Source organism: Cyprinus carpio, chromosome A8 (genome assembly GCF_018340385.1).
Source record: "Cyprinus carpio isolate SPL01 chromosome A8, ASM1834038v1, whole genome shotgun sequence".
Classification (NCBI taxonomy): domain Eukaryota; kingdom Metazoa; phylum Chordata; class Actinopteri; order Cypriniformes; family Cyprinidae; genus Cyprinus; species Cyprinus carpio.
In genome coordinates this window covers 19,175,956-19,187,153 of record NC_056579.1, presented here as the reverse complement: position 1 = coordinate 19,187,153, position 11,198 = coordinate 19,175,956, and the positions used below count along the sequence as shown (strand labels likewise).

The window sequence follows — 11,198 nt, the reverse complement described above, 5'->3', positions numbered from 1 at the left end:
GGATCCAATGAACAGGGCAGGTCTGAATATCTTTCCCTGCATGAAAGGAATCTTCACACAGACACAGCAACTCTCTGCACTGTTCTTTATTGCATATGAATGTTCAAAGCAACCAGAAATGCTGTTATTGTTCGTCTAGATACTGTGACTGATAGAGCCTTCACATATAGTTAGTAAGTCAGTGAGTTAGCTTTGAAAGTGGTCAGTCACTGTTTACTTTCATAGCAGAATAGTGACTTATTCCTATTAATTCTACCTAACGACTTTATATTATATAAGAATAGATTTGGAAAGACGTGAGCAAATAATGACACAGTTTCAGTTTTGAATGAAATATCTCTTTAAAATGTACTTTTTGTCCGTTCACAAATATACCAACAAATCTGTTCTGTGCTGTTCTGGCGGTCACTTCTACAGACACTGGTGTTTTCCAGTCGGACGCGTTTCAGCGTTGCACCCGCGTGTTTCTCAGAGCGCAGCCGGTGATTGAGTTACACTATAATAATCTCGTTTTTATAATATGAAAGATTAGAGAACTGGTGATTTTTAGGTGCTTAGTTGATTTATAGCGGCTTCCTGCAAATACTTCACCTGAATAACGTTACTGAGATGTTTGCAAAAGCGTTTCGTGTGAAATCTAACACCGTTATCAAGGGATCTGACAGGTATTCAACCAGTTAGAATGTAAAGAGATTAGTTGAAATGAAAGAAATGTACTTGCTAATTCAGTCTGATTCAACGTTAAGAAAATTCTAGACAAGTTTTATTGAACTCTACTTCGTGCACAGTATTTCACAAAACTATAACAAATAACGTCAGACTTAATATTGAATAACATGTGCCTCATGTGGTGGATCTTATATTATTACAAGATACAGTGTGTGCTTTACTCATTCAAGATCATCTACTGTATCTTCATATAAAGTACCTTACAAAAGTACTGGCATATTTCTATTTGATTTCGTATCCTTTCATAATACTGTAGTAATACTCTTTTGTCTCGAAGAACATTGAGAGTTTCTAAACTTAAGATATGTTCGTGTAGTTGTCAAAAGAGAAAAGATAAGTTCACTAAAGGAGACTATAAGCAGGATTTCTTCCATGATTTTGAGATATTGAGACGTCATTGTGGTTCTTTCTGTCCATACAGGAGGAGGCTGAGAGCAGATGTCTCTGCTGCGTTCCCTTCTCTGTCAGCTGAGGATCTGAATGAGCTCATCCCAAATAAAGAAGAGCTGAATATTGTGAAGATTTACGCACATAAGGGAGATGCAGTCATTCTGTATGTCCTCCATAAAAATCCCATATTCTTTCTGCTGGAGAAACAGCTGTTTCCAACAGGTGAGTCTGCGGGTAACTCTCAGTTTTTGTTAATGATGATGACGTCTATTTGAATACTAAATTTGTGTCTTGTTCTCAGTGTACACTCTTTGGCGATATCCCACCATGTTACCAGCATTTGTCACGTGGCCACCTGTCCTGCAGAAGTTGACTGGTGGAGCAGGTCAGCATCTCTTTATTAGTGTTCATCTGTGTGTCTCAGAAAGCACGTCTGAGTGATTTCTCCCCTGCAGATCTCATGCTGCCGGGTGTAGTGGTCACTGCTGATGGCCTTCCTGAAGTACAGCAAGGAGACTGCTGTGCCGTCACTCTTGTGATGAACAGGTAACGCTGCACACCATGTTTCTTGCTTACAGATGGTTCATCTTGAGTCATGTGAAACTAAAAATGATACCACAACTGGACAGAGATTTAAAACTTTTGTTATAACTTCAAAAATTGTAAACTGGAGTTGGCGGTTTTTACTAATCTGCATCTAACACTTTGAATCATGTGATGCTGTGCAGCCCATGTGGACAACGCAAGGTGCATTTTATGTAATTTCCTAAACCTATTCCCTCCTATCTCTATGATTGTATAAACAAAAGTGACCAAAAATGCCTAATATGAAATTAGGCCAAAAAATAATTTTTTCTTTATAAAGCATACTATATCATATTTGTTTTAGGCAAATTAGGCCTTCAAGTGATCAACATGAATAAAACTTTGCTGAAAAACCTGTTATATACAATCTATTACATGCCTTCTGTCAATATACTTTTCTAGCAAATAAAGGCCTTTTAGAAGAATTATAAAAATGTCCCCTTTCAAGTCGTGTTGCATGAGTCTTTTTGCTGTGAAATCTTACTGATTTTTACTCAAGAATAATTTTTAAATTCCTAGTAATATGTCAAGATTTTTTGTGTTTTGAAAAATCATGTTAAATATTAATCATCGTTATATTCTACAGCTTTTGAGGGACGTTTATTTAGTTTGTGCCTCCTAAAATGGAGAACTTTTTTCCTTCTGGAGTATAAGTGCCATATTCTCATATATCATACTAAATGAGCCACAAGCCTGATATAATATCAGATATGATATCCAACAAAAAAACATGCTTTTTATTTTTTTATCTAAAGGTACAATGAACAGTCTCATTTATAGAAGTTAGATTTTTCTGAGTATGATTTCATGTGTCAGGGTTAAAAATGTCCTATTACTCATTTATGGAATATTACAGTATCACTAGTTAATTGCTCTTCTATCCACAGGATGCTTTCCTGTCTCATAGTCAGACATATACACTTAATTAAATAAGCTGAAAGAATGTGTTTATGGTGTTTACATGATGAAATCGATACAGCAAAACAGTTTAACACATTTACGTGACCAAGCACGTTGTCAGCTAAAGCGTAATTGGTTTATGAAATTGCTTGTATTGTAAACATGCTCAATTTTGTTGCACAAAAATGTTGTACTATTTTGTGTAGTTGGCAGAGTTTAAATAGTGAAAGTACTATGTATAAGCGTTCGCTATTAAAAATGCTTATAAATAAAGTTCATGCATTAAAATGTTTTATAAAAATGTGTTTGTGTGGTGTTGAAGGCACCAGTGGCTGTTGGCACAGCAGCTGTGTCGAGTGCTGAGATGAGGAAGAGTGGGATGAAGGGGAGAGGAGTGAATATTTTACACACATACATGGATCAGCTGTGGTGAGCTTTGCATCGCAGCATAATTCTGTCCTTACATTCATTTAGACTTCATTCCTGCCTCTTTATCCATCACATGAACTTTCTACAGACGTCTTTCTTAAATTCTCTGCAGGGCGTTTGGTGATAAGTCACATCCTCCGGTTATGCCAGTCACAAACTCTCCAGCAGAGGTGGAGGGAGAGGAATGCGAGGAGGAAGAGCAGGAGGTGAAGGACAGCTCTGATCCAGCTCCAGTGGAAACATCTTGTCAGAACATGCAGGAGCTGAGGCTGGATGAACATGAGGTGTTGAAGGAAGAAGAACCGGTTGAGGATAAAGAGGGAGAAGACACTAACAAAGAAGAGGACTCTAGATCTCCACAGGGTGAAATGTCTTCGACTTTCTGTCACGTGTCCATTTTGTAGCTGTTCGCTGTATGTTGACTTTCATGTCTCATTACAGAGCAGATGGATGAGTTACTGCTGCAGTGTTTCCTCCATGCACTTAAGACTAAAGTCAAAAAGTCACAGCTGCCACTACTGACAAGCAACTTCCTGCGCCACCACATGGTGCCCTGCTGGTAATATCTCCTCTTTTATTACCTTTAAACCTCTGCTCCAAGCTTCGGATGATTAAAGTTCAGCCTCTTATGGTTATTGCAAAAATCGGTCTATTATCACCATCATATCCTTATTTTAAACTTAGTAATTCACTCAGTCCCTGAAACATCAGAGACAATTGAAAATTGAATGCATTTAATAAAATTTGCTTAAGCTAGAATGCACATGCCTATAAATACACACACACACACACACACACTGTATATACAGTATGTACTACTCATCATATTGTGATCACTATGATCAGTTTATTTAAATAAACTAATACTTTTATTCTGCAAGGGCGCACTCAATCAAAATCATCAAAAATGCCATCAAAACAGGGACAGTTGGGACATTTATATTGTTTATAAATTAACAAGATTTTTTTCCTCTACAGTCCTAAAGGAAAGTACCTAGAAATCAAGAAGTCCAGTTATAAAAAGGTACTAACTGTTCACAAATTGTGAGATTTTAGTCCATGTCAGTGTAGCTTTTTATCTCTGTTGTAGTTGGTCACAATGTTTCGTTCTTCTTTTCCAGCTTTCTAAGTTTCTGCAGTGCATGCAGAAAGATCACAGTCTGATTCAGGTGAAGGAGCTGAGTAAAGGTGTGGAGAGCATTGTGGACGTTGACTGGAGAAACCCTGTGTATGCAGTCACACCATTCACTATTAACATCTCATTCATAAAGGTTTAATACAATTTAAATTGTCAGAACACGTAATGATAAAATAAATATATGTCTGTGTTTTGTTTGTTGAAACAAACTATTTCCATCAAGAGTTACTCTGTTTTTATTTACCTGGTCTCAGTTTTTTGTTTTTGTTTTTCTTGAACAACTTGCACTACTTTTTCAGGTTGTGTTCTTTCAGCGTACCAGAGGACTTTGAGCCAGAGATCAAATCTGAAGAGGGGAGTGGAGCTTCTAAGGTCTTATACCAGCCCCCTGAAATCACACCACTATATGGGGTCACTGCACGCCTGGAGCCTCTCTTTCAGGATGCCCACAAAAAGTTAATGAGTGGAATTTTTTTTTTTTAAGTGTATTATTGAGAGTGCTTTGAGCATGTGACTTTGTGTTTCAGAAAGGGAACACCTCTAAAGGCCACTGAGGTGAGGAATATCATCACAGAATATGTGAAGACAAATGATCTTGTTCATGAAACCAACAAAAAGTGAGTTTTTAAGTGGTTTGAGCATTACATCAGTGCACTCTTTCTCTTGTGTCACAAGTAAACTATCGTTTAGAAGTTTGCAGTTGGAATTTTTTTTTATTGTTTTGAAAAAAATAATCTTATGCTTTCCAAGTTGGCATTTTTTAAAATCAAAAATGCAGAAAAAACCTGTATTATTGTGAAATATTATTACAATTTAAAATAAGTGGTTTCTATTTAAATATATGTTCAAATGTAATTTATTCTTGTGATGCAAAGCTGAATTTTCAGCATCGTTACTCCAGTCTTTAGTGCCACGTGATCCTTCAGAAATCATTCTGTTATGATTTGCTGCTCAAGAAACATTTCTTATTATCAATGTTAAAAGCTGTTGTGCTTCTTAATATTTTTGTGGAAACCATGTCTCATTTTGTTAGTATTCTTTGTTGAATAGACAGTACAAAAGAAGAGCATTTGTTTGAAATATTGAACTTTTGTAACATTATAAATGTCTTTATTGTCATGTTTGATCAGTTTAATGCATCCTTGCTTAATAAAAGAATTAATTCCATAAAAAAAGTCTTACAGACCCCATATATTTGAACGGTAGTGTATGTTGAGTTTATTTGGATCTGTGCAAACTACTGCATGGTTTCATAAGGTTTGGATTGAAGTGACCTCCTCTCTTCTCTTCTTCATCAGTTATGTTATCATTAACCCTACACTTTGTGACTGTTTGCTGGAGAAGTCTGAATATCAGGAAGTGGAGAAGCTAAAATGGGATGAACTGTTTAGCAGGTAACTCTACACCAGCCTGTTCTTCTTTTTTAAACATATTAAATTGTTTAATTTCTATGAGAAGCACATAATTGTGTTATTTCGAACCAATTTCTCAAACAGTAACTGTATTTACCCTCTGAAAATAATGTCAGTTTGTCATCTGTATTTAATTTGTAGTTGCTTATATTGTCTGTTTTACAATCCAGCTGTGTGTGTAATCACAAACATATGGTTTAGAAATGAAGTAACTAGCTTTTTACATGTTCTGATAAAATGCCTTAATTTGTGTTGAAGGCTTCTTTTGTGTAGCTGCTTTTGTGAGATTTTTGAGATGTGCAGACAGTTTGATGTGAACACATGCGAGTATGAACAGTGTTTCTCTGTGTCCTCAGGACTCTCATCAGAATGCAGGCGTGCCATGAGGTGCTAATTCCAGGTCAGCCTCCCTTAGTTAAGAAAGGACAGATGGAGCCCATAGACATTACTGTCGCCTCCAGGGGCTCCAATAAAAAGGTATGACTCCATCATAAGGCTATGACTATATATATGGTGGCCTCAGTTAGTATTTGAATGCTAATGCCACAAATCTGTGAATATAATTTATTATATAACACAATACTAAATAAAGTCTCAGAACTCAGCTATTTTGACTTTTAATCAACTGATGTAAAGATGATTATTAGTAGATGTATGAAGTCACTTCTCCTCAAGTTCACACGTGTCCTATCAGAGTAACTACAAGTGTAGTCCATCACATGAATTGTATACATGTTCTGTTAACATCTAATAACTAGAAAGTAAAACAATTATTTTAATAAAATTAAAATAAAATTAATTATATTTATGCTCACTAAGACTTCATTTATTTAATCAGAAGTACAGTAAAAGCAGTAATATCATGAAATATTATTACAATTTAAAAGAATGGTTTTCTTTGTAAATATATTTTAAAAGTAATTTATTTCTGTGATTAAAACTGAATTTTCATCATCATTACTCCAGTCTTCAGTGTCACAAGATTCTTCAGAAATCATTCTAATGTGCTGGTTTGCTGCTCAATAAACATTTATTACTATAAATGTAGAAAACAATTGTGCTGATTAATATTTTGGTGGAAACTGTGCATTTATTTTTAGGGGTTCTTTGATTAATAGAAAGTTCAAAAGAATAGCATTTATTTAAAATTTAATGCATATTTAATGTAGTGTATATTTTGTGTTGGTTTTGTCATGTTAAATCTAACGAGCCTTTTTTATATAATGTAATGTAAATATAATGACCATACTTTTTTAATGTGAAAACACAAAAATTAATTTTATTGTTAGAGACAGACTGCCTTTTATGTCTAATGTAAAACACATTTTTGTCACACTCATTGTCTCATTTATTAAGGTTACAATAATTAAGAATCTGGAGGCGTTTGGTTTGGATCCAGCTGTGGTAGCAGACACTCTGCAGCATCAGGTTCAGGCCAGCTGTGTTCTCCAGGATTCCCCAGGAGCCAAAAACCGAGTGCTGGTGCAGATCCAGGGAAACCAGGTTCAACAAGTTGGCAAACTGCTGCTAGGTACCGTATAGGCCAGTGCTAAATGACTACCTACAGCTGTGGTCAAAGTTTTACATACACCTTGCAGTATCTGCCAAATGTTAATTATTTAACCAGAATAAAAGGGATCATGCAAAATGCATGTTATTTTTTTTAGTACTGACCTGAATAAGACATTTACATATAGCCCACAAGAGAAAATAATCTTTTTTAAAATGACCCCGTTCAAAAGTTTACATACGCTTCTTAATACTGTTGTTTTTTGTGATAGTTGTTCACGAGTCCCTTGTTTGTCCTGAACAGTTAAACTGCCCGCTGTTCTTCAGAAAAATCCTTCCGCTCCCACAAATTCTTTGGTTTTCCAGCATCTTTTGAAGCCTTTCCAACAGTGACAGTATGATTTTGAGATCCATCTTTTCACACTGAGGACAACTGAGGGACTTAGATACAACTATTACAAAAGATTTAAACGCTCACTGATGCTCCAGAAGGAAACACAATGCATTAAGAGCCGGGGGGTGAAAACTTTTTGAATCTGAAGATCAGGGTAAATTTAACTTATTTTGTCTTCTGGGAAACATGTAAGTATCTTCTGTAGCTTCTAAAGGGCAGTACTAAATGAAAAAAAAAATGATATTTAGGCAAAATAAGAAAACTTCCTTCTGATGCATCAGTGAGCAAGAACTATCAAAAAAAAAAAAAAAAAAAAATAATTTTTTGTACTGTGTAAACATATTTTATGTGAAATATCTTATTCAGGTCAGAACTAAATAAAAAATAACATGCATTTTGTATGATCCCTCGTATTCTGCCAAAATAATTAACATTTTGCAGATTATCCAAAGTGTATGTAAAAATTCAACCACAACTGTTTATCTCTGCCTGCACACTTTTTCTTGTGTGTGAGTGTACTTTTCTCCTTTATTACAGATCGGTATAAGATCCCACGGAAATATGTACAAGGTCTTGACAAAGCTCCCAAACCAGGCAAGAAGAAATAGCAGACGACCCGTCAACAGAAGAGCCATGTGTCATTGTAATATTTCAAATAATATCTAGTTCAACCATAACATCATTTGTGCAATAAAATAAATCTGAATTCATTCTGAACAATCTCTTATATTAATCTCATACTTGGCATAATTTTGCCTCAACAGAGCACAGTTTATCTACATGCCTCAATAACAGCTCGTTCAGAGCTTGAGTCCCTTAAGCACTAGTTTGACCTTCTGATCTAACTGATAGAATGACTCCTGAAGGACTGTCGTTTTTTATAATGATGTATTGCCAGGTAGAAAAGTATACACTGTCACAAGCAGTGAATTACAGCTGAACTTTAAGGAATGTTTGACCAGGAGTCAACTTGTTTTTAAAGAACACAATGGTTTCAAAAATATGAGGCAGGACTGTGTGTCATGTTCATTAATTCTAATGATATTCAAAATTGAACTTAGAACCCATGGCTACAAAACACCCCTCTTTTGGATATTTGTAATAAAAACCAGTGTTGTTTTAATATCATTGCGATACTGTTATAGTTTTTATATTTTACTTTTTTTTTTTTAGTTGGCATTTTTATAAATTTTTTGTTTTATGTTATACAATTTATCCAAGTTTATTTTTAATTGTGGGGGGGGTGATTTATTTATATATATCTTTTTTTTTTTCAGTTAACTTTTATTCCAAGTGACAAAAATGTTTAACTTTAATAATCCTGCTACGATCTGCACAGCTCTATTGTGCTTTGACCTGTTTCAGGTTAACATATGGAAGTGTGTTTCCACCATGAAAAAAGGTAATTGTAACTTTTTGTCAATTCTGACTTTTTTCTCACAAATCAAAGTTTAAATCTTACAATTCCGAGTTTTGCGATATCCTGTTCGATATCCGCCACATAATTGCAACTTATTTTTCTCTCACAAGAGAATTTTTCTTAGATTTTGGAGTTTATATCTCATAATTCTGAGAAGTCAGAATTGTGAATGATGAATTAAGAATTGTAAGGGGAAAAAAGTCAGAATTGTGAGTTAAAAAGTTTTTATTCCATTGGCGGAAACAAGCTTCCATATAAACACAATCCTAAACAGCAGATAAAAACAACACAATGTATGGTTTCTTTAATTATTGGTCACATGGTCTCTTCCTCTCCAAGTAGGCAGTTTTGTATTGTGGATTAGACCTATTAAAATAGCTACTTTTAGATTAAAGTGTGTGCGTTATGTTAATATATTTAAATAGCTGCTTATAAATGTATTCACTATAGACTATGAGCCGTGAGACATGTCTATTAAATTGCATAAATTAATAACATATTAAATAAAATAAAAAAATTACCGTTGGCTTACAGTAGCTCTTTCCTCTGCTGTGGCATTGGTTGTTAGTCTATTAAATTGTTTAAATTTATTACATGTTAAATCAAATGGAAAGGTGACTTTCTCATCTCATTTAATTTGTAATATAACTTAATCCCAATATTAAAATACAGCTAGTATGGTAAATATTGCAATATTTCTCAGAAAAGATTATAAGCTATGGATTTCAGAGTAAATGGAAACAGATGCAGTGGTTTGACAGATGTGGATTAATGAAGCTCTTATGAGTCACATGTCACATTGACAGAATGTTTACCTGAAACATAAACCCAGAATAATGGCCACTGTCAGGGCCAGCAGTGAGTAATGTGTCCCCCTAGTGCTCAAATAAATGGGATTGTATAGCCTATGTGTAGGATGGCGTGATGAAGGACCTGAAAGGACCTTGGAGCAACTTCAAGTGAATGGGCACCAGCATGACCAGCAGAAGTATTAGTGATTGTACAAGTAACTATTGGATGACGGAGAACTGGCATAAAGCGAGACTGATCATGATCATGTTCTCAAAGAGACTTCTGGACTTTGAGATAAAGTGGTTTGTTATGTTTTGAACAGATGATACAGTTAAACACTTTGATTTCAGACACTGAATTGATATCAGTTGTTATTGTTTTAAAAAGTTTATTTTATTTTTAAGTTGTATTTAGTAACTATAGTATCAAATTAAATACTGTATGTATGGATATACAAAGAAAAAAAGAAATTAGTACTTTTATTCAGCAAGCATCCATTAAAATGATCAAATGTGACAGATAATGTTGCAAAAGATTATCAGAGAATCCTGGGGAAGGGTGGGGAGTATCATGTTTCCACAAATACTGGGAAAAACAATAACAAGAAATATTGTTTTGAGCAGCAAATCACCATTTTAGAATGATTTCTGAGGGAACATTGGATAAAACTCCACTGGATAAAACTTGAAATGAATTGAGCTAAATGTAAATGTTGCTTACTTTATTACTTTGAAGCTGCTTTAAAACAAGCTGTATTGTATGAAGTGCTTTTTAAATAAAGGTGTCTGTCACAAGGGCATAATAAGATGACAAGGGTAACTTTACCAAACAGATATTTATTTTAAGATAAGTCAATAGAATAAGTGATGGCATTTAATTTATAAACATTCTGTGTTAATCACAATCGTTTTATTGTTTATTTATTTATTTATTTAGTATCATTGTATTGAGAAGAATGTATAAGTACATTTACTAAGGAAATAGGTTTTATTTAAAAGAATAGTCTATAGACTTAAGTGTGAACTTAATTTTATGTTTTTATGCACTTATGGTTTAATTGGATTTTTTATTTATTTATTTGCAAATTAAATGAGATTGTTTTAAATGGAATTAGTTGAACTTAGTTTATTTAAGCAATTTCATAATTATTTATATTGAAATAATGTATTCACATGCATTTAACTAAAATACACTTTAATGCTATTTCTATAGAAAATTTTTATGCTATGTAAACAAATTTGTAATTACACATTTGTAATGATGAAGTTGGAATTTAGTACTTTTAAAATACTTTAATTTTAAAAGTAACATTGAATACCATGAAAATAAAAATTATACTAAACGTAACACTTTTATTTTGAAAGTGTACTCTTTACTGTAAGTACACTTTGAGTGGCCTTTTATTTATACCTTTATTTAATATTATTAGACCTTTTATTTATACCTTTAAAGAGTTGACATGCATTCAATATAATGAAAGTGTACTCTTTACTGTAAGTA

The 11,198-nt window shown here is 33.9% G+C and overlaps 1 protein-coding gene across 1 annotated transcript; it reads left to right on the top strand.

The window, feature by feature from the left end:
• Positions 1 to 420: 420 nt before the first annotated feature.
• eif2d (eukaryotic translation initiation factor 2D) lies at positions 421 to 8,196 on the top strand. The gene is made up of 15 exons (XM_042762642.1): positions 421 to 665; positions 1,151 to 1,341; positions 1,421 to 1,504; positions 1,575 to 1,665; positions 2,926 to 3,033; positions 3,146 to 3,396; positions 3,475 to 3,592; positions 4,012 to 4,057; positions 4,155 to 4,261; positions 4,471 to 4,626; positions 4,699 to 4,788; positions 5,470 to 5,565; positions 5,940 to 6,060; positions 6,940 to 7,114; positions 8,024 to 8,196. The coding sequence occupies exons 1-15, from the start codon at positions 610 to 612 to the stop codon at positions 8,092 to 8,094; spliced, it is 1,761 nt and encodes a 586-aa protein (XP_042618576.1). The 5' UTR covers positions 421 to 609; the 3' UTR covers positions 8,095 to 8,196.
• Positions 8,197 to 11,198: the final 3,002 nt, after the last annotated feature.